Source organism: Zingiber officinale, chromosome 10B (genome assembly GCF_018446385.1).
Source record: "Zingiber officinale cultivar Zhangliang chromosome 10B, Zo_v1.1, whole genome shotgun sequence".
NCBI lineage: Eukaryota > Viridiplantae > Streptophyta > Magnoliopsida > Zingiberales > Zingiberaceae > Zingiber > Zingiber officinale.
In genome coordinates this window covers 26300342-26323739 of record NC_056005.1, presented here as the reverse complement: position 1 = coordinate 26323739, position 23398 = coordinate 26300342, and the positions used below count along the sequence as shown (strand labels likewise).

The 23398-nt window shown below is 40.8% G+C and overlaps 2 protein-coding genes and 1 pseudogene across 3 annotated transcripts; 1 reads left to right on the top strand and 2 right to left on the bottom strand.

Annotated features, from left to right (window-relative positions):
• Positions 1-1340: 1340 nt before the first annotated feature.
• LOC122028522 (protein TRIGALACTOSYLDIACYLGLYCEROL 5, chloroplastic-like) lies at positions 1341-3643 on the bottom strand. Its single transcript, XM_042587363.1, has 4 exons — positions 3499-3643; positions 3376-3420; positions 1743-1775; positions 1341-1673 (listed from the first exon to the last, which is right to left on the bottom strand). The coding sequence occupies exons 1-4, from the start codon at positions 3536-3538 to the stop codon at positions 1513-1515; spliced, it is 279 nt and encodes a 92-aa protein (XP_042443297.1). The 5' UTR covers positions 3539-3643; the 3' UTR covers positions 1341-1512.
• Positions 3644-3786: 143 nt separating this feature from the next.
• On the top strand, positions 3787-5111 carry LOC122028521 (annotated as a pseudogene).
• A 116-nt stretch (positions 5112-5227) lies between these two features.
• On the bottom strand, positions 5228-13824 carry LOC122028520 (protein RBL-like). 2 transcript variants are annotated; one of them, XM_042587361.1, is made up of 6 exons: positions 13764-13824; positions 13294-13408; positions 13029-13127; positions 6083-7176; positions 5751-6012; positions 5228-5645 (listed from the first exon to the last, which is right to left on the bottom strand). In XM_042587361.1, the coding sequence occupies exons 2-6, from the start codon at positions 13310-13312 to the stop codon at positions 5404-5406; spliced, it is 1716 nt and encodes a 571-aa protein (XP_042443295.1). In that variant the 5' UTR covers positions 13313-13408; positions 13764-13824; the 3' UTR covers positions 5228-5403. The 2 variants fall into 2 exon arrangements, with proteins under 2 accessions (XP_042443295.1, XP_042443296.1); XM_042587362.1 differs by having other exon boundaries at positions 13759-13823.
• Positions 13825-23398: the final 9574 nt, after the last annotated feature.

Below are 23398 nucleotides of genomic sequence, written 5' to 3'. Positions count from 1 at the left end.
TTAGATGAGTTTACGTTTATTTTTATATATTATTATAATTTATATTTTTTTTATTTGATGCACTGTAATATTTATGTATTTTTTTATTATTAATATTATTTCAGGTTAGCAATTTATAAATTTAAATTTTATAAAAAAAATTTAATTGTGTATAATGTAAAATATGAAGGAGAAATGAGAATTATATATAATGAAATGTGTGGAATCCATGAAGGAATTGTTGAGAGGTTTTTTGATACTTTAAAGAGGTGTGAGGTTTTTAACTTTTGATATGGTATAGACGTGGCAACGAAGGAGCTCTCAATGAGCTCTAACCACTGTGGATGCTCTTAGTCACAAACGAATGGCATAAATTGGGGAGTATATATATATATATATATAAAATTTTGATACGTTGTGCACCTCTCGTGTGCGTCGACGTACTAAGGCTGACCTCCTATTACTATGTCAGCATGCCATCTCCGACGTGCACACAAGGCACACAACATATCAATGCTCTATATGCACCCGTATCACTTCCGGATGCCCCAATCTCCCAGTCGTAAATGAATAGCACGGACGATATTGGGGAGTATATCATCTCGTTATATATATACTATTTTAATATGTTGCGCACCATCTTATGCGCGCTAACATGGCAAGGTTGACCTCCTATTACAATGTCAGCACGCCCTCTCCGACATGCACGCAGGACACACAACATATCAATGCTTTATATATAGGAGAATTATCCTCAGGACGTAGCGCAGACGGTGGACACATGACATCTCTGGCGTAATGGTCAGGGAGGTTTACTACATCATGCGCCTATAGTCTATGTACTTATATGTACTTTTTTTCATATCCATGGGACCGGTATTAAAGAGTTGTTAAAGATAATGGCTCCTTTTGTTTATATATCTTGGAGAGTTGGTCTACTCCTGCCACGTCGACAGCTGCCCTCACACGATCCAAGTATTTCATAATGAGCTGGACTGTACAGCTTCCTAAGCTGGCAGAAGATTGGGCGAGGGCCGCCTTCCAGCTGTACTTTGTCAAAGCCGCTACCTGTTCTAACTTTATTCATCAAAGGATGAAGAACAGCTTTCAGACTCTGCACCTATCTTGTTTTTATTCTGAGTTTAATAAACCTAAGGTTTTATCAAACTGAGGATTTAGCTCGGCTTGCCCATTTTAAATTCCAGCTTTCTGGACCTCTTTAATTCGTTAGATAACTTATTCTATATATTAAGTATATGTCCCTCGTAAAATGCCTCAAGTCAATTGGCTAAGCAGGCCACGGATTAAACGATCATCATTTTAATATTTATTTATCATAATAATTTAAATATAAAAAATTATTTGATTTTACGAATAGATCTAAGAATTATTGTCTATAAGCAAATAGGTTTTTACAGGCAACGAAAAATGAGACAAATGGTAAGCAATCTGGTTACAGTAGAGCAAGCAAGTAGGTTGAAGAAAGCAAAACTACATGTTAAAAGTGACCATGACAGTGCTTTGAACTTGCATCTACTGAGACTGCTTTGATGACACTGGCACTGATGTTTCATCTCTGATTCTCTCATTACCATTTTCGAGTCCTTGGAAACTCACTTTGGAGGTTCGATATTTACAACCAAATGCAGTGCCGAAGCCCCAACCAAGACCAAATCCAACTCCACAGCCTCCCCCTTCACATTCAAACTTCTGGATTAGGTAGAAGCATCGCAAAACTAAATAAAATACCGAGTGACACTAACCGATTCCCATTCCAAAGGTATTCAGGGGCATACCTGAAGATGATTCAAATAAGAAAAAAGTCGGTAATATATGAACCATAGGTTAAAATTGTATAAAACTACAAGAAAAATTATGATTAAATAAAAGGATACTTGTAAACTTCAATGGACATGGAACGTAATTTATTGTAATAATTAAGCAATAATTTCATAAGTGGGAGTGTTTGATGAAGAAAATTTTGAAGAGATTTGTCTTAAGATGCTTATCAAACCCATCGGACTGCATATAACCATACAGAATACTTTTGTCCCAACTGCTAATAGACTATTCAAGTGCAAACTTTGAAATGTATGATCAGGAGATCCAAAAACTAATGAACCTTTTTTAATTTTAATGACCATTGTTCATCAAATACCAGACGACAATAAATAATCAACAGAAAGCAATAAAATCTAGTCTTCATCTTATTTGGTGGAGCTGTTAAAGCAGAAAGTTTCAACTTCAGTCTCCATCATCAACCTTTGCTGCACTAGTTTCTTAGAAGTATGGACCATGATTTCTTTTACCATTTTCTTTCATTAAAAATAGCTAGATTTTTCTAGCAAGAAAATGCTCAAGATGTCAATCGCACAATATGTATGATCCATGTACCGCATATAAATGCAAATCATACGAGCTTATGCCTTCCAATTGACAATTATGTGATGTGAGAGAGGCAAAATTATATGTGTTACAGGCACAGGATGATTATGCCTTCCAATTGACAATTATGTGATGTGAGAGAGGCAAAATTATGTGTTACAGGCACAGGATGATTAGCCACAAGCATTTGGATAGTTGCGAGTTCATGTGATTGAGAATTTTCAATGTAACAAGTGTTCACTAGGAGAACACAACTCTTATGAGGAAAGACAAGTGAACTTGTTATGACTATTTATTTCTTCTTCTTTGCTCATGCACATGTAAGTAATGTATCAACGAGAATGGATAAGTTTCTAAATGCTCACCAACTCCATATGAACCCTCACTATTCCACTAATAACTCCTTAAACGTAGTAATATAACAATAAACTCCTGTCCTAATAACATAATACATAAAACCATAATATAATAAAACCCTTGGAAAATAACATGCTTTGGGATCTTATGCATAATAAAAGTCCCTACTAAAGCACTGTTGCTATCTGTTCTTTCTCTTCCTTAGTTCTAATGCATCCATTTATTTTCTTAGACTTCAACTAGGGCAAGTGGGCAACACGAGTGCCCTAATGTGTTGAAAATTTAGGGTCACATTCCTCAGTACAACCTCTATATCTATATTACTTTGCACATCAATTAAGAATCTCTATAGTAGTAATGTTAAGAAAGGAAAAGATCCTTGTTGTCTTTATCCACTGAACAATTACTCTATAGCTGCACATCAAAGCGAAATCAGCTAAGGCTAGCAAAGGAACCTCCTTTGCCACCCTTACCTTATTACATATCTCATTTCACGGAAAAAATTTTAAAAAACCATGCAATCTTCAATTATCTCTTTTTTGTTGCTGATACAGCAAACACACTAACAAGAAAGGATCACAGTCTAATATACATCTCAAACTAGATCTATCAGAACAAAATCTAGAAAAAAAAAAACAAAGAAGGTATTTTTACCTCCAAAACCCCATCCAACTCCAAAACCGCATCCAATCCCGAACCCTTGAGAGGGAAAATATGAAAAGGAATCAGATTTGGAGGGAATAGCCAGAGAGCTAAACGATGGCCGAGACTACATACCAAGGCCGATGCCGACGCCATCGAAGCTTGTGAGAACCATAGCGCCTCGAAGGGAAATCGACCTCGCCCGCTCCCAGGAGTGCTGCGACCGTAACACGCAGCGATTTCGCCCTGGCGGGCGTGAGATGGGGAGGTCTGGTCGGTTGTGATCATTTTCCTTACGATTCGTGCGGGTATTTGGACGGCCATGATGACTACAGCGTCGGCTTTGGCAGTGGGTCCAGCTTCAAAGTTCAAACGGATCGGTCCAATGAAGTGGAGTCGTGCTCGGCTTCTCTCTTTTATCTTTCTCTCACCGCCTCCGTCCAATTTCGAATCCTCTTGCACGAACCAAACGGAGCTCCGACCATGGCGGCGGCCACAGGCTTTCTCACCGCACTTTCTGTCGGCGATCTAGCGTCCCCTATCACGCTGCCACGCCGTGCCGCGCTCATCTCGGGAAGGTGGGCTGCCGCGGGGGCTCTCCGAGTGGCAGCGGAGGCGGGGACGGATGAGGCAGAGAAGAAGAAGAAGCAGAGGGCCATCACAAAGCCCAGGCCAGTGTCGCCTCAACTCCAGGCGGTGGTTGGCTAGGTGGAGATCCCCCGGACCCAAGCGCTCAAGAAGATTTGGGCTTATATCAAGGAGAACAATCTTCAGGTCCCCCTTTTTTTTCCTCTTTCACAGATGCTCTTGAGGATTTTTAGAAGGATGAAGGATGCTCTTGAAGATTTGGCTGTATTTCTTCAATAATAGAGAGACATAACAAAGAGGAATGAGGATTAATCTTTTTGGTTCTGTTATCCTCATGCCATTTGTTTCTTCTCTTATATACTAGGAAAATGATTTGCTTTCATATCTCTTTTGGCTCCTCAATGGTCGTGTAAGAACAAATAATCCCTTCTTTCATGACAAAATTTGGACTAGACAAACATTTCTTGGTTTCTCTTACTTTGAACATATTACTCTGTCGTTTTAACACGTTATACAGAAGATCATCGGATATTAGAGAGATATTCTGAGAACCAATTTTCCCCCCTTTTTCATTCTGAGAACCAGTGTTTTGTAGAGATTGCACTGGATTTTCACTTTCCATACCATGTGCTCATTTGATTTTCACTCAGGTAAAGTTTCCAAATTTCTAATTCAATTCTTGAGCCATAGTCTGTTCGATTAACCATTGGTGTTCCTATTTTAGTATCTATAAATGTCACAACACCAACAGGAGGTTTGATGACCTGAAAAATGTTTAGTGCAGGTTAGAAAAATAAAAAAGACAATGGCGGTGAGATTTTCACTGCAGCCTTTGTATCTCATGAACCATCAGTCTACTGTGCGTGTCCATCTTCGATATCAAGTGTTGAACAATCACTATAAATTTTGTTTTGCAGGATCCGGATGACAAGAGGATAATAGTGTGCGATGAGAAACTACAGGTTATTTTCGTTAAAGATCGTGTTGGATTCTTGGAGATTTCAGGACTTCTTAATCCTCATTTTACAAAGTGATATGTCTCCAGTCCGCTGTCGTGCACATATACTTCAACTTTGTCACGTATTTACAAGCATCAACGATTGTACTTACTCGAAAATACAATTTCAATTAAATCAGAAAAATGAATATTCAGTTGCTGAGCAATTTGTTTACCGTTCCTGTCATAAATGGATAGTAATGGACAGCCACAATCGTTCTCAAATTTTGTAAATCATACATCTTTTGATAATTTCAATACTATTTCGATGTGAAGCTATTTGTTCATAATCTCATCACTATTTAATTATATATCAACATCATTTGCCTTCAGTGTTTGCTAAAGACCAATTACATGCCCTAGCAATCATCGAAATAGATTAGCTAAGAATTCGAGTCCGCAATGCATTACACTCAAACGAGAAAAAATAGGTATCAATTTAAGTCGTTCAATGTTTATAGGTAATCATCAGTTACATCATCCTCAGTGTATTCGTCAAGTACAGTGCCATTTGCTTCGATCCTATCTCCGTTTTTGTTTCTGAATTTTGACGACTTACCTGACGACAACTTTCCCTTCTTTGTGGAAGGCTTCCGACCCTTCTCAGCCTGTAGCTCCATCCCTTTCGCTGATGGCTTTCGTTTCCTTTTCGATCCCCCGGTCCCAGCTGCATCTTCTGGAGTTGAATTGCCTATCACTGCATAAGAGCAAAACCAGTTATATCTAAACAACACTAGAGGCGTAGGGTTCATGAGAAAATTGTTGATTCAGCGAGCAAAGAAACATGAATCTTTAATCGTACCTTCGAGAGGGCTCGAAGCAGGAAGAATAGTCTGACCATTTTGTGCAGCTTCCACCGAAAATGGCGAGCTAGTGTGGTTGCTGTCCTCCAACTTCAATGAACTTCCTAGACACTTGTCTAGTTGTTCAGGAACATCGGGCAAAGGGGTTACTGGCAAGAAGATTAGTTCATCCTCGGAAGCATCTGAATCACTGAAAGATGAATCTTTCTCCACCGTTAAAATGTCAACCTCCTCGTCTTGATTGATATCCAACTCCTTCACCTGCCAGTGCGTATTCAGACAACCGTGGTAGAAAGCCAACAACAGAATAAATATGGGGAGTAGTTGATACCTTCTCTGATTCAGGCATGAGATCAAACTCATCCTCTCTCTCAATGTATTCTTCATTCTCCTCGAGTTCTTTGAAATCAGGTGCAAATGCACTCCAGTTCTCCATGTAGTCTTTAGCCCAGATATATACCAAACCAGCAACCGAAACAGAGACCACCAATGGGCGAAGAGGGTGCCAGGCAAGACCAATTAGGGCTTCTTTAGGACCTTCTAGGATTTTTACGAGATGTCCAGCTCTGTCCCAAATGTACAACTTGTGCTCTCCTTTGCTAGCTGAAGCACCGATGACCCATTCACCGTCACCACTAAAACATGGTGCTTTCCACTGTATCCTTGTCACAGCATCCTGAAACTCTCGTGATAAACACAAGCACTTGGTGCCAGCTTCTTTTAGCTTGTCTATCCTAGAAAAATCAGCATTGTCAGCATCAGTCATAGTCTCAAGTTCCTTCGCAGCACCTTTCTTTGGAAGAAGGTTCTCGTAGACTCTAATGACTCGATCATTCGAATTTGTAAGAAGATACTGTCCGTTTCTACTGAAAACAATATCCTTGACAACAGAATTCCCTGGAATAGGAATTACTGCATTTACCTTGATGCTTTTAGAATCAACGATTAATATCTCCCCTTTGGAGTTCCCTAGGTATATCAAATCTCCATACTTGTTAAAAGTTGCAGCAGTTGGCGTGAAAGGTGGGGAACCATCTGAAAATTTATTTCGAGGGTGAGGAATAGCACTTCCATTCCCCGTGTCTGATACAGAAACTGGCAGAACGGTGGAGCTTCCATTATTCAAATCAACAAGAATTGGTGCAGAAGAAAGAGGACAAGCTAAGCAGAGTGATGGAGTGCAAGAGCCTGGATGCAGACAAGCATGTAGAGTAGTCTGCTGCAAGGTTACTCTGGTGATCTTCTCACCAGTCAAGATGTTCCAAAGTGTCAATGATTTATCAGTAGCAGAAGCAAGTACGTAATGGCCTAACTTTGACCAGCAAACACTTGTAATTGGTGCTATACAAGCTTTATCACGAAGTTCCTTCGCAACACCCCTAGTTTCAAAATCCCATATGACACAGCTCCCATCTGCACAGCCAGCTGAACTAGGAAAAAGAATGGAAATCTTAGATAGTCGACTATGTTATCCTATAATATGAAGATGTTAACATGAAATCCAATAAGCAGTCATGTTTGATATCAAAAATATGATCCAATTGTAATAACCAATAGGGCAAACTTGTCAAACATTGAGCATTATTAGAATTAACTGTCTACAATCATTACTTCACTAAGAAAAAGAAACATTATCACAAAATACTTGCACCCTAACACATCCTCTGTAGCAATAGAAAAGAATTGACTTCTTACAAAAATCTAGTAAAATGTGTTGGTTTTAGGCTTAAGACCCAAATTATGTTAAAAGCATCTCACTGAACAAAGTAGCGCACCAGAAAAAGGTTTTTGTCTTTTGAGTATAGCTATTGTGCCTACCATATGTATCGCCTTGAAAAGTGTAAGCCATAAGACTTGGAGCACCAAGCTCTCTCCGTGTGCTAAGTTGGATACTACTATTGGAACAACAAAGGTATTTTAATGTGATCAAATAAGTTAAGTTAGGTTCTGCGATGTTTTAACCTTGTGTCTAAGTGTGTAGAAGTTTAGGAGCACAAGAAGTCGAGCAAAAAACGCAGCTAGCGAGAAGGATGGCACAGGAGAGAGCCGACAGGCTCAGTGCGTCCGAGGGAGGAGGTGCTGCGGAAGAGTACACGGGCGGACGAAAAGGAGGCGCGCAGCGTTTCCAAGGGACGAGAAGCCGGAGCGAAAGGTTGCTCGAAAAGGTAGGAAGTTGGGTTCGGGTAAGCCCTATTCCGGATGGCCGAGATCACCCAAGCGAGCGGAGCCGGAGCGGAAGACCCAAACCGAGGCGAACGGAACCAAAGCAGAACACCCGAGCGGAAAAAGTTAACGTTGTTGACTTTTTCACTCAGGGCGCCCGAACTAGGGCTGCCCTGACTACGGGCGCCCGGAACCGAAATTTTATCACCATCGACGTGGACGTTGACCGTTGCGTCGGGGATAGAATTCTATCCCCTCCAGGTACTTGGAACCCTTCTAGGCGCCCCGACCAAGGCTATACATACAGTCTTGGTCCAGAAGCTTCATATCCACAAGCAATTCTGAATACAACAATTGTACAAGCTTTAGTTTCCTTTTTAGCTTCTCATTTTCTGTACGTCATTGCTGTAAGAGGCTTCTCCGCCTGAAGGAAATCATTAGTGCGATTCATTCCTTGGATCAACAACCTCCACGGTTGTAACCAAGTAAAACTCTTGTGCCTCTTCCTTTTAGTTTATTTCTTTAATTATACAGTGTTATTTTAAAATCCGAGAACGGTATTCTATTATTTTTTGCAGGGCTATTTACTAGCCGCCAACAGTATCCAATAAGTGATATCAGAGCCATGACGCTTCAGGAGGACTAACCGCCGAACGAAGCACACGAAATGGCCGGACCAATCATCTACCCACCGAAGTTCAAGGGGGTGTTCGTTAGCTGGAAAAAGTGAATGCAGGTATTTTTCAAAACTGATTTCGATTTACTTTTAATAATAGAATTTGGTTTTATAGCACCGGAAGGCAAAGAAAAACACCACTGGACAGAAAAAAAGCAGGCCTACTACGTGGCAAACGGTAAAGCGGAGTTTCATCTGCTAAGCGTCCTTCCGCCACAAGAAGTCAACCGGATCGGCACCTCAACTCGGCAAAGGAGCTTTGGGAGAAGTTCCTCAAGCTACACGAAAGGACATCCGAAGCCAAGCTCACGAGACGGGACTTACTTCGCAACCAGCTCACCAACCTGCGGTTTGAAGAAGATGAAACGATTGCGCATCTTCACTCGAGAATTAAGGAGCTCATCACCGAACTTTCGAATCTCGGAGAAAAGGTAAGTAACTGAGATTCGCTAAGGTACGCACTCAATGCATTCTCTAGGAATACGAAAAGGGCATCACTAATAGATGTCTTCTACATCTCCAAGGACTTAGAAACAATTACCTTGTAAGAATTATTTTCGACGTTTGAAGTGCATAAATCGAGATGTGCAGGTACGAAGGAGTCAAAGCACAACATCACCCTCAAAGCATCGAGAGACGAACATAAGTCAGAATCTTCTCTCGACGATGAGAAAATAGTAATGATGGTAAGGCGCTTTAAAAAATTATGTAAATCAAGAAAAACTAACCATCCGTAGGGTAGAAAGAAAAGGACGATCAGATGTTACCACTGCAATGAAGAAGGGCACGTCAAAGACAACTGGCCCAAGCTAAGGAACAAGGACAAGGACAAAGGAAAGAAGCCTGTCCAGACGAACAAGTTCAAGACACTAAAAGCGACGTGGGACGATACGTCATCCGAATCAGAAGTCGAGACATTCTCCGGACTTGCACTAATGGCAAGTTATCAAGACGATGAACACGATGCGAGTTCGTCCGGAATGAGCATCGAGAGCATCGAGAGCATCGATAAAGGGGAGCTACGTCGGAAGAAAGCAGCATCTCAGGGGGAGCCACGGATAACGAGATCGACAAGGTAAGTCAGGTACGATCTCTTCCTCCCAATAAATTATTAAGTTTGTTAAATTATTAACTAAAGATTGCTACAAACTTGAAAAAGAGATTAAAAATTAAAATTAATTCTAGCTAAATCTTGCCTATTAGAAGAGTTTGACAAAGTAAAATTAGAAAATGATATGCTAAAAATACAAGTAAATAACTTAAAAATTTATACATGCACAAATAATACAAGTGTTAGAAAATATAACCTGAACTAGTATTTTAAATATCATAAAGGACAAATTAGGAAAATTTCAAAGAAATATGGCCCTAAGAAGTTCTCAATCAATCCAGTTGGTTGGAACCTATATTCGGTTCGAAAATCTTGTCTAACTTAAACCTTAATTAGACTTAGCGCTTTTAGCAAGAAAAAAAAACGTTTAATTTCTTTATGAGGCTTTGTCTAGAAAGTGGTTGTTGCTCCAATCACCAAGAAGGCCTAGTGTCTCGCCACTGTCTGGAAGCCAAATATTGAAATAAAAAGTTTAATTGACTAGCTGAAAAAGTATTAAATTGAAATTAGATAATGCTTTAAAAGGGTTACTCAATTTTTTAGAAAATTCTCAAAAATATTTATGCTTGCAAAAACTTAGAAATTTTTTTATTTTTTTTACTTAGAAATTTTTTTTCAAAACTTTAATTTTTTTTGGTGATATCAAAATAATTTTCAAAGTTTTCAAAAATTGATAAATCTTTCAAAATTATTTTTACCCTTAGATTTTTCTTGGTACCCCATTTTTATGTGATCAAAGGGGGAGAAGGAAGAGATTAAGTCTAGGGGGGTAGATTATAATTTTTTATTTTTTGGACTTTATTGCAAAATTTATTGCTTTAACTTTATGTCTTTTTACCTTAGCTTAACTTGAGTTGATTATATCAAAAAGGGGGAGATTGTTGGAACCCCAAGGTTGTTTTGATGTGATCAAACAAGTTAAGTTAGGTCCTGTGGTGTTTTAACCTTGTGTCTAAGTGTGCAGGAGCTTAGGAGCACAAGAAGTCGAGCAAAAGATGCAGCTAGCGAGAAGGATAGCACGGGAGAGAGCCAACAAGCTCAGTGCGTCCAAGGGACAAGGTGCTGCGGAAGAGTACGCGGGCGGACGAATAGGAGGCGCGCGGCATTTTCGAGGGACGAGAAGCAGGAGCGGAAGGTTGCTCGAGAAGGCCGGAAGTTGGGTTCGGGTGAGCCCTATTCCGGATGGCCGAGATCACCCAAGCGAGCGGAGCCAGAGAGGAAGACCCAGACTGAGGCGAACGAAACCGGAGCAGAAGACTCGAGCAAAAAAAGTTAATGTTGTTGATTTTTTCACTCAGGGCGCCCGGACTGGGGGCGCCCTGACTCCGGGCGCCCGAAACCAAAATTTTATCACCATCAACATGGACGTTGACCGTTGCGCCGAGGATAGAATTTTATCCCCCTCCAGGCGCCTGGAACCCTTACAGGCACCTCGACCAAGGCCATACATATAGCCTTAGTCTAGAATCTTCATATCCACAAGCAATTCTGAATACAACACTTGTACGAGCTTTAGTTTTCTTTTTAGCTTCTCATTTTCTGTACGTCATTACTGTAAGAGGCTTCTCCGCCCGAAGGGGATCATTAGTGCGATCCATTCCTTGGATTAACAACCTCCCCAGTTGTAACCAAGTAAAACTCTTGTGCCTCTTCCTTTTAGTTTATTTCTTTAATTATTTATACAAGTGTTATTTTAAAGTCCGAGAAGGGTATTCTTTTATTTTGTGCAGGGCTATTCAACTCCCCTTCTAGCCAGCCAACGGTATCCAACAACTACCAGTGCTAAATATCTTTGATTTTGTGGGAAATTCTACTCTTAAAACTTATAAAATGTTTCCAAGCGAACAATACATCAAGCAAGTTGAACTAGTAAATCTACAACTTTATTGACAGAAAAATAACTGGCAACTTAAAACCAATTTAAAGAAATCGTCAAAAGTATAATCTTTTCGAAGATATAGAGAACATACTGGGAGGAGCCTAATAACAATCAATTTTGAAAATGGATCCAAACCACTATAGAAGTATATACAGAAGATGAGATCTCAAGCAAACTGCCAATATGTTATAACAGTAGGATTGACTTTATTAGTTAAATGGAACTAAAGTTGTTATGAATTGCAAAGGAAACCATTAAAGTGATGCTAAAGGAACTACATGTAACAAAACTCAGCCATACACCATTTCCAGCATCTGAATAGCTGAGATTAGAACAAACATTACTCTACGAGTAACAAAAAAAAGAAACTAAATGATGGAAGCCAATCACATTGAATGAAATGCTAGAATTTTGTAGATGGTCTGCAGAAGTGGATGCACAATACAATCAGTAAGATATAAAATGTCCGAAGACAACTTGCCCAAGCATTCTAGAGAAACTGAAGTCTATGTGCATGATTTACTACAATGATCATAGCTTATTCCTGAAGTAACATATTCCTGTTGTTCTAGAGTAATAAACAAACTTTAAAACAAACAATCTGCCAAGGTTCAATTTCTGAGTTCCATTTCAAGGACAGAAATTATTACACAAGTTTCTAATTACAGGTTAGTTCATGTTAGTTCATAACGCAACTCAACTAGGGAAAAAGGATGCTAAAGAGAGCTTATATATACTTGAAAAGTGAGCAGAAAAGAACAAAGTTGCATCCAGTAATACTAAAGTGAGCTGTAAAGGAAAAGTTTTTTAAACAGGGATGAAGACAACATTGAATTAAATGATCTGAGTATGATCAAGAGCAAGACAAGAAGTGCAATCTAAATTTGCATGGTCATCTTCTAGCCATTTGAATCCATCAGACTTGAGTTTTGACAGAAGGTAACAAAACAGTTGCTTGTTAAGGATTTCAATATTTTAAGTGTAAAACATCCCTAGAATTTTTCATGAGAAGCATGAATGAAGGGAGATCTCAAGTTCTAATCATTTGCATCCTTCTATGCTATACCATTGCCAAATCAAAAAAAGGACTGATCATACAAAAAGCTTGTTCTTACTTTTCATTGGATTTTATCTAAAATTATGAAAACAGGCACCAACTTAGTCTGTTGACCAACAGCAGGAAGCAAGACACCTATTTGAGTATATTTTTCCGCTTGTTCCCGAATAATCAATTTAAATGGAAACAAATTTAAGCATGTTTTCCTAGCTGGTACACTTAATTCTAAAATCTATGAAGAAAAAGCTTTACACATTCGAGAGAAATAGGTAGCTCAAAGACTGTGTATTGGCTCTGTATGGAGCTTCTGAAACCTATCAATACCATCTCTTTTAGCATTTACATGAAAAATTACATGTCCAAAAGAGAAACAACAAAGCAATGAGTGCACCTGCAAGAAGTGTTCCTCGGCGATTGAAGGAGATACATTTCATGTTCCCATGCTGCAAATACTCCTCAATCACTTCCGGGAAATCCCCCTGCAATGGATCTTCACCCGACCAGAACACACAAGAGAACGAACAAAACAAAAAAAAAAAACAATCAGGTCTTTCCGCTTAAAAGCACAACCTAGAAAAAAGGGCAAGACCAACGAACAAAAAAGAAACTTTTATCCCCAAAGAAAACCCAAATGGGGAAAACGAACAGAGACCCACCGATTATTGGGGCATTCATCGTGTTTGGCTTCCTCGGCGAGCAGAGAAACAAAATCGTTGCAGGCAGCAACGCAAGGCTGAAGGCAGAGATCCAGAAACTCCACCAAGAGTAAGCCTGAAACATCCCTTACTACTCAGGCATGACTGAACCATACAACCATCAAAAAGGAAAAAAAACACAAAAATACTGACATGTGATTTGCTAGGAACTAAACCATAAACTTCACAATTAAAGGAAACATCATTGCATCACACATTTGTCTCGAATTTCTTTTTTTTTTTTTTGCAAAAAATAAAATGTCAAAGAAAGAAGAAAAAAAAACGAAACACATATGTAAAGAAACATTTGTGACCTCCTACCAAAGCAAACTAACAAGTAGTCTCCATCCCATACTACCATAACAATCATAGGAAAATGACTAATAACCGACACCTAAAGCCCCTAGACAGTGTGATGCATCCGACCTCACCTCCTCGGCTACTCCGCCTCCGGATCTATCATCCCATTCTGGGTGGTATCTTCCTCACCTGCAATTATGAAAGGATGAGTCCACCGACCCAGCAAGCATAATCCACTAGTAGGTATATAACATAAATAACAAATTTGAAACATAACGTATGAAGCATAGAATCGATATCTGTTATACATGAATGAAACATAAAGTTAGCTTAAAAGAAAAGAAGCTGGATAACATTGAGCATGATAATAACAATATACAGAAGCAAAATAAAATCACCGATATAACTTATTAAACATGTGCTTAGGGTAAATTAGTGGTAACCGTCATTTGAGACTGTTTATTCAGTCCATGATCAAACTCTAGAGGTACCTCTTAGGAGACTGGTATTTCGTATGGTTTAAGCCATCATATTCTTCGTTATCATTTCTGTATGGATGAGCCCTCCCCGGAGCTCATCCCGGGGCACCCATCCCATATTGTTACCATACACATACCCCTAAGCGTCCAATTATCATGAAGGATTAAATAAAATCACACATGACTCAATGCATATCATAGTTTACCAGTAAACATACATAGTCTTATACTATCCTTCACAAAGAACCCACAAGAACACAAACTGATGCAGCAACCTAATAGATTTTTCATACAAAAATTCTGCATGGCCCTGGAGAACCCAGAAAGAACAACAACTAAGTTACATGCCACCAAAATCTAACACAGAAATACCAAACTGACATGGGAAAGCAACCTCAACGATAAAAGCACAGCAAGGGACACACATACATGCATGATAATTAGTTGAACCTTTGCGGAAAATGAGTTATCATCACATGCTTATCCAATTATATATATATATATATATATATATATATATATATATATATATATATATATATATATATGATCCAATTGGAATTGCAAGTCATGCGTATTCACTTCAAGTAACTCAAGTACATATTGGAAGAAAACACTTACTGAGGCATCATGAGTTCAAATTTGATTAAAGTTGTTCAAAGCTAAATCTAGAGAAGTTCGAGCATGGCATTAGCACATATTGTTAACGCAACCCCTCTCACGAGCAGAGCATGTACTGAACTAAAACAATATTACCTTCTCATGTTACCTTCACCCATTATTTTCATAAAGGATAACTACAACTGAATTCAAACAACACCCACATACTAAGGCCATGCCTTCATTCGACCCAGCAATTGAAAACACCCGCATCGATCAGCAAAAAAACAAAACAAAACAAAGGGAACTTCATAAACACGGCGAAGGAATCCAATAACCACGAATGCCGCAACCAAATCCTATTCAAGGGAAACAACTCCTATCACAAGAAAGTCATGCAAATCATCACCGCCGAACGACCTCACCCAAATCCGCGGTAGAAATACGAGGAAACGAGATAGAAACTTAAACCTCGGTGCCCTAGCAGATATAACCCCCCGCCATCCATCTCGCAACATACCAAAACAACACCCGTTTGTACCTACTAGAAGGATTCTACTTGCCTCTCTTTCCAAGCGTCGCTGTAGGGTGCGTAGGAGGAAGCACCGACTTGCTCTGGTTTGCTTCGGCAGAGGGCGGCGTCAAGGCGACGAGGCAGCACGGTGGGTGCTGCAGAGGGAATCGGCGAGAGAGAGGCGGCGAAGAACTCTTAGGGCATCTCCTTATCTCCTACGGGGATATTTGGAGAAAACTCCAAATATCCCCTCTCTTTAAATATCCTCATTGTGGGGATATTTAAAAGGAGAATAGAAATCACCGGACACAACCTTGTGTCCGATGTCCGGTGATTTCATTGTGGGTGGCATGAAAGTGGCTCATCCGATCGGTAGTGAGGGACAGAAAAAAATGGGGACAGAGGATCCGAACTGGAAAGTGGGTCCCACAAATTGTAATGGAGAGATAAAAATATTTGATAGGTGGGGCCCACAAATATTTGGTTGAGGGAATATTTTATTATGAGATTTGGAGTATTTGATAAGTGAAATATTTGATTGTTGATATGGAAGTGGGTCCTATAAATATTTGGAGGAAATATTTGATGTCATTTGTGGATGCTCTTAGGACAACTTTTCGTTTTATGTTAACTTAGATATATATATACAATCAACTCTAATTCCTAAATTTCCATAGAATAATTCCCTAGTGGATGACTATAATTTTATATTTTATTTTATTACAATCAACTCCAAATTTCTAAATTTTTCATAAAATAATTTCCTAGTGGATGACTATAATTTTATATTTTATTTTATTATTATTATTATTATTATTATTATTATATTTAAAAAAACAAATTCCTAATTTAACTCATTCAATGCTAACGAGACCTTACAACTCTCCCCTCCTTAAGATAATTTCGTCCTCGAAATTAAACCTTGGACTTACCAAATATCTCAGGGTAACGGTTGTGCATGTCCCTTTCGGTCTCCCAAGTAGTCTCCTCTGGAAATACATCCGAATACTCTTGAACTACTGGAACGTCGGAGAGTTGAGAACTACTACCGTCTTCAGTATGAATCAAGGATAACAGAAAACCTTGACAGCCATGTGATGACAGCTTGTGCGCCTGAATCGCCGAAATGGTCGATTGCAGATATTTCGGCGATATCTTCAATTCAGCGCCGAAATCACAAATAGTTGATTCCGGGAATCGCACCGGCATCGAAAGCGCCTTACCGTATGACACCAAAAGAGTTGAACGAACTGAAGGTTCAACTCCAGGAGCTTTTAGACCGGGGATTTATACGCCCTAGTGCTTCCCCATGGGGTTCTCCGGTATTATTTGTCAGGAAAAAGGACGGTACTCTGAGGTTATGTATTGACTACAGACAACTGAATGCAATGACCATTAGAAATAAGTATCCTTTACCACGGATCGAAGATTTGTTTGATCAGCTCAGAGATACATCAGTGTATTCTAAGAATGATCTGCGGTCCGGGTATCATCAGCTGAGAGTCAGAGAATCTGATATTCAGAAGATAGCTTTCCGTACCAGGTACGGTCATTATGAGTTTTTGGTAATGTCATTTGTGCTTACCAATGCTCCAGCGGTATTTATGGATCTGATGAACCGCGGCTTTCTGGAGTATCTTGATCAGTTTGTTATCGTTTTCATCGATGACATATTGGTCTACTCGCGTTCCGAGGAGGAGCATGCGCAACATCTTCGCACAGTCTTGGAGACTCTTTGACGACATCAGCTTTATGCGAAGTTCAGCAAGTGTGCTTTCTGGCTTCCCCAGGATTCCCTATCACCAGCTGGGAGCAGCCGAAGTCAGTGCAGGAGATCCGCAGTTATTTGGGACTGGCCGGATATTGCCGTCGTTTTGTCGAGGGTTTCTCCCGCATTGCTATGCCGCTGACACGCCTGACCAGGAAAGGCATGAGGTTCACTTGGACAGAGGACTGCGAGACCAGCTTCCAGGAGCTGAAGCGAAGATTAGTGTCGGCTCCAGTTTTGGTTTTACCTTCTGAAAAGGACGGATTTGTACTCTACAACGACGCTTCTCTTCAGGGTTTGGGCACTGTTCTGATGCAGCACGGCAGAGTAGTAGTCTCTTATACTTCACGTCAGTTGAAGGAGCATGAGAAGAACTACCCTGTTCATGATCTGGAGCTAGTCGCCATCATCTTTGCTTTGAAGATTTGGTGACATCATTTGTACGACATTACATTTGAGATTCTCACTAATCATAAGAGTCTCAAATATATTTTCACTCATAAGGAACTCAATCTCCGACAGAGGAGATAGATGGAGTTCCTGAAGGATTACGATTGTACCATTAGCTACCACCCGGGGAAAGCTAATGTGGTTGCCGATGCACTCAGCAGAAAGTCCAGAGGGACTTTGGCTTGCCACCGGACTTCAGTCATAGACTTGATTCAAGGTTTCGCTGAGTTAGGCCTTGAGGAGCAGGGACAGACAAAGCAGGGTATTCTGGTTACCATAGTTGCTTAGTCGTCGATCAGGACGAGGATCCTAGAGGCCCAGGGTGGTGATCAACATTCTCAGTTCATTGGCAGCCAGATAGCTTCCGAGCAGCAGACCGAGTTCACACGAGATGAGGAGGGTATTATATACTTCCGAGGCAGATTATGCGTACCTCAGACTCACCCGGTCTTACAGGAGCTACTTCAGGAGACTCATCGCTCTCGATTTGTGATCCATCCAGGCGGGACCCGCATGTATCGAGATTTGAGGCATTCCTATTGGTGGAACGGCATGAAGAAAGACATCGCGGATTTTATAGCTAGATGTCTTGTCTGTCAGCAGGTGAAAGCTGAGCACCAAAGACCTGCCAGATTACTTCAGTGGATTCCTATTCCTGAGTGGAAATGGGAACACATTACCATGGACTTTGTGGTGGGTTTGCCTAGGACACGACGAGGCCATGACGCGATTTGGGTAATCGTTGATCGATTAACCAAATCCGCGCATTTCTTAGCGATCCGGAAGACTAATTCCCTGGATCGATTGGCAGATATGTATTGCCGGGAGATCATCAGATTACATGGTGTTCCAGTGAATATCATTTCGGATAGAGACCCTCGTTTCACGTCCCGATTCTGGCAGAGTCTGCAGCAGGCCTTAGGCACTCAGCTCCGTTTCAGTATAGCTTTCCATCCACAGACAGATGGACAGTCAGAGCGGACCATTCAGACTCAAGAGGATTTGCTGAGGTCATGTGTTTTGGATTTTAGAGGCAGTTGAGAGGACCATTTGCCATTGGTAGAGTTCGCCTACAACAACAGCTTTCATTCGGCTATCTAGATGGCACCATTTGAAGTGTTGTATGGTAGACCTTATAGGACACCCACCCTATAGGATGAGGTTGGGGAGGCCCAGTTGTTGGGACCTCATAGAGCTCAGCAGGAGGCAGAGTTGGTCTGTACTATCAGACGGAGGATGTCGGAGGCGCAGGACCGCCATAAGAGCTATGCAAATCAGAGACAGAGACCCTTGGAGTTCTCTACAAGCGATCATGTTTTTCTGCGAGTTTCGCCCACGAAAGGGGTGAAGAGGTTTGACCTCAGTGGTAAGTTAGCTCCGCGATACATTGGCCCTTTCCAGATCTTGGAGAGGATTGGAGCAGTAACTTACCGGCTAGCACTACCACCGTCCCTGGTAAGCGTCCACGACGTATTCCACGTGTCTATGCCTTGGAGATACGTACCTGACCCGATACATGTGCTGACAGATATCTCAATTCCCTTTCAGCCTGACGTCACTTATGAGGAGGTTCCGGTACAGATTCTAGACCGGAAAAAGGGTCAGCTGTGGAACAAGACTAACTGACTGGTTGAAGTCGGATGACAACATCATTTGGACGAGGAGGCTACTTGGGAGCTCGAGGATACGATCCGAGCTCAATATCCCCACCTTTTCACTTGAGGTATGTGATTTAATTTACCGTTCAACATTTATACTCTTACCTGTTGTTAGTATTTGCTGATGGTAGATAACGAAATTTGGGGACCAAATTTTTATTAGAGGGGGAAAATGTAAAATACCGAAAAAAGACAAATAATAATAAGAGAATTTTCCGGAATTTTTGAAAATTTTCTGGGAATTTTTGAAAATTTTCTGAGAATTTTTCGGAGACTGTATGGACGAGTTTACGGGGATAAAATTGGGCCCCGGGAAAGCCTGTTTAGGCTACCCCGTTTAACGAGGAAATGTTTATTTTCTTAATTCCTTTTCTTTTTCTTTTATTTTTCTTCTCTTCCCTTCTCCTTCTTCTTCCCCCGAGCATCGGCAGCCGGTCGAACCCTTCTTCCACACTCCTCAGCCCGTCGCCCTCACCGTGGAGACTGCTACAGCCGGCGTCACTCTCTACCCTCTTGCGCCGAGTGGCCAGCATCGACCCCCGCCGGCCGCCTCCTCTGTGTCGGCCACCGGGTTCGACCCAACGCCGTTGTCGCCTCTACCCTAGTGCCACTCATCCTTGTGTGCCGGCGTCGATTCCGATTTCTCAGTGAGTTGCTGTCGCGCCACCGCCGGCCGAGCCATCCTCCGCCGACTCTCCTCCATTGAGTCTCTATTGACCTTGGTGGCGTTGTCTTCCCCGTGCCCAAACGCTGCCTTGCTACCCTCTTCCGTGCCTAGTTCTTTACAGCCGAGCCAACAAGGTGAGTTGGTTGTACTTGGCACACTTGGTTGCACGTTTGATTTTCCCTACTGATCTGGTCCGTAGGTGTAGGGTTTTGGTGAATCAATGATCACGAAGGTAGTATTGTGCTGTGGGTTTTCTTGGATCCGGCACTCACTTCTTCCAGCAGTTGCCCTATTCCGACAGTCCTCATTCCAGCAGTAAACGATCAGCAGCAATCAACGGCTGTGAATCGAGATAAGGGGGTAGGAATTTGATATGTTTTGCAGTTAGACGACCATGTATAGCTTGATTAGAGGTATGGATTGAAATAGGTATGAGTTGGATTTAATTTAGAAGGTCGAGGTTGTTGGTTTAGGGTTTTGCCCTAAAGAGTTCTTAAGAATTTTATTTAGCTATTTATTTAAATTATAGCTAAATAAAATATATTTATATTGGTGACATAGGACTTTGACGCGAGACGAGTATCTCGACGTCGTATTTGGACCAGATTGGACTTTTCTATTGGAGGCGGGTACTTTTGACTTTATGTCATTTGATATGTATAGTAATGTTTTTAACAAATAGCAATGATTGTGTTTTCTATTCTGCTTCGGTTAGTCACTACTTGATCTGTTATATGCTTGTTTGTTTATTTGTTATGTACTTCATGTTAATACCTACCTGATTATACATGCTTATAGGGATAATGACACAATCATGTTTTTGTTATTATGTTCAGGACCTAGGGTTTTTGATACCTTATCTGACCTATATACCTTAGATCTTCAGATTGTTCCATTGATGCTATGGTACACATTTTATATATGGATGGTTCAGGATATTTTCCATGCTTAGTGTCATGCATCATCATGCATGATTGCATGTTGTGCAATAGTCGGCTCCATTATTGTTGAGCACATCGCAGTTACATGTATCTGTACACACCACCACTCATGGCTTAGTGGTATTATCAGGCAGGTGTGTGGCAGTTCTGTTGTTAGGCTCCGCTGGTCTGGTGACTCAGCGTGATAGCCGGCAGACAGTTCTACCCTGTTAGGCTCCACTGGTTTAGTGTAGCAGCGTGGTAGCCGGCAGACAGTTGGACTTTGTTAGGCTCCGTTGGTCCGCTAATGGGTAGTGTGACGCAGCGCGGTAGCCGGCAGAGATTCCTCCCCGTCATCGTGCACCGGGAGATGAGAGCATTGCGCTCCCCCATTTATGATTTGGGGTAGGAGGATAGGTGTACTCCGACAGCATCCCGTCCACTCGGTCACTCATCAGGAGTAGTGACGGCAGAGTGCACGGTTGTCACAGCCCTACCCACTCGGTCTTACCATTGTGTGTCAGATGCCTGACTGGCGTCAAGGGTGACCAGGACGCATCATTGACATCATACGCATTGATACATTTATTGTTTGTGTTTGCTGCATTTTTTTGCTGCATTTAGATGGATGCATATGTTTGACATGCATACAGGATTTTGACACTTCTTGGTCTGACGACTCTGTGATACTTATACTTTGGTCCTGGTTAGTACAATTTTCTCCTGCTTATTTCAGTTGCATTTATCTTTCTTGTATCAAGAGACTGTACGCATGATTAATGTTAGATGTTATTTTCTTTATTATGCATATCAGTTGTCACCCGCTGAGTGTTGGACTCACACCCTCCTCCGTTGCTATTTTCAGGTTGACGATGTCCGGAGAGTTCCACTCGCTAGTCCCCTGCAGACCACGAGGACGTTTGTTGGTCTTTTGGTTTTTCTCCTTTATTAGACTTGTGCTGTTTTGGATACATCTGGACTTGTATCAGTTTACTATATGGATATTGTCGATGACTTTCATTCGGATTTGTTTTACTGTATGTCTGCCTAGACGACAGAAGAGGTGAGTGGATTTAATCCGTCGGATTTGTGCTTTAAGGGTGTAGTGGAGTAGGAAATATGTTTTGAGCTTTATGGGTATAGTTGAGTAGGATTGTTTTTGAGTCTTCTTATCATTGCTTTAGTTGTTCACTATTAAACTGCGTGGATGTTTGGATGTGTGTTATATTTTATTTTTGTTATTGTTTCGGCCGTGTTGGACGATGTATATGTGGCCCAGATGACATTGTAAAAAAGTTTCAGATTGTCACCCGTACAAGGAAGATGCTGCCGAAATTTCTTCGGACATGGGACTTCCCCGGGGCGTGACAAAGCCCTTCCAGGGAGTGATGACCTCGCCGACGAACCCTAAGGCTCCGTTCGCCGGCGTTGTGCAAAAAACCCTACCTAGCTCCGCTAGCCTTCGGCTACTCGGGGCGATTATTTACCAAATTCCACAAAAATTTAGTGACAAATTTAACTCCGACTCTGTTCCTTCGCCACGATCGGTAGATAAATTCGTGGATAGTTGCAGCAAATCCGCTCATCCTGGCGGTCCACGTGGACATATGAGGTCAGGGATATAGATCTCTTTTGGCATCGCTAGGTAGATTTTATGGCAATTTAATCCGCTCATCTTAGAAGTATGGACCATGATTTCTTTTACCATTTTCTTTCATTAAAAATAGCTAGATTTTTCTAGCAATAAAATGCTCAAGATGTCAATCACACAATATGTATGATCCATGTACCGCATATAAATGCAAATCATACGAGCTTATGCCTTCCAATTGACAGTTATGTGATGTGAGAGAGGTAAAAATATAGGTGTTACAGGCACAGGATGATTAGCCACAAGCATTTGGATAGTTGCGAGTTCATGTGATTGAGAATTTTCAATGTAACAAGTGTTCCCTAGGAGAACACAACTCTTATGAGGAAAGACAAGCGAACTTGTTATGACTGTTTGTTTCTTCTTCTTTGCTCATGCACATGTAAGTAATGTATCAACGAGAATGGATAAGTTTCTAAATGCTCACCAACTCCATATGAACCCTCACTATTCCACTAATAATTTCCACTAATAACTCCTTAAACGTAGTAATATAACAATAAACTCCTGTCCTAATAACATAATACATAAAACCATAATATAATAAAACCCTTGGAAAATAACATGCTTTGGGATCTTATGCATAATAAAAGTCCCTACTAAAGCACTGTTGCTATCTGTTCTTTCTCTTCCTTAGTTCTAATGCATCCATTTATTTTCTTAGACTTCAACTAGGGAAAGTGGGCAACACGAGTGCCCTAATGTGTTGAAAATTTAGGGTCACATTCCTCAGTACAACCTCTATATCTATATTACTTTGCACATCAATTAAGAATCTCTATAGTAGTAATGTTAAGAAAGGAAAAGATCCTTGTTGTCTTTATCCACTGAACAATTACTCTATAGCTGCACATCAAAGCGAAATCAGCTAAGGCTAGCAAAGGAACCTCCTTTGCCACCCTTACCGTATTACATATCTCATTTCACAGAAAAAATTTTAAAAAACCATGCAATCTTCAATTATCTCTTTTTTGTTGCTGATACAGCAAACACACTAACAAGAAAGGATCACAGTCTAATATACATCTCAAACTAGATCTAGAAAAAAACAAAGAAGGT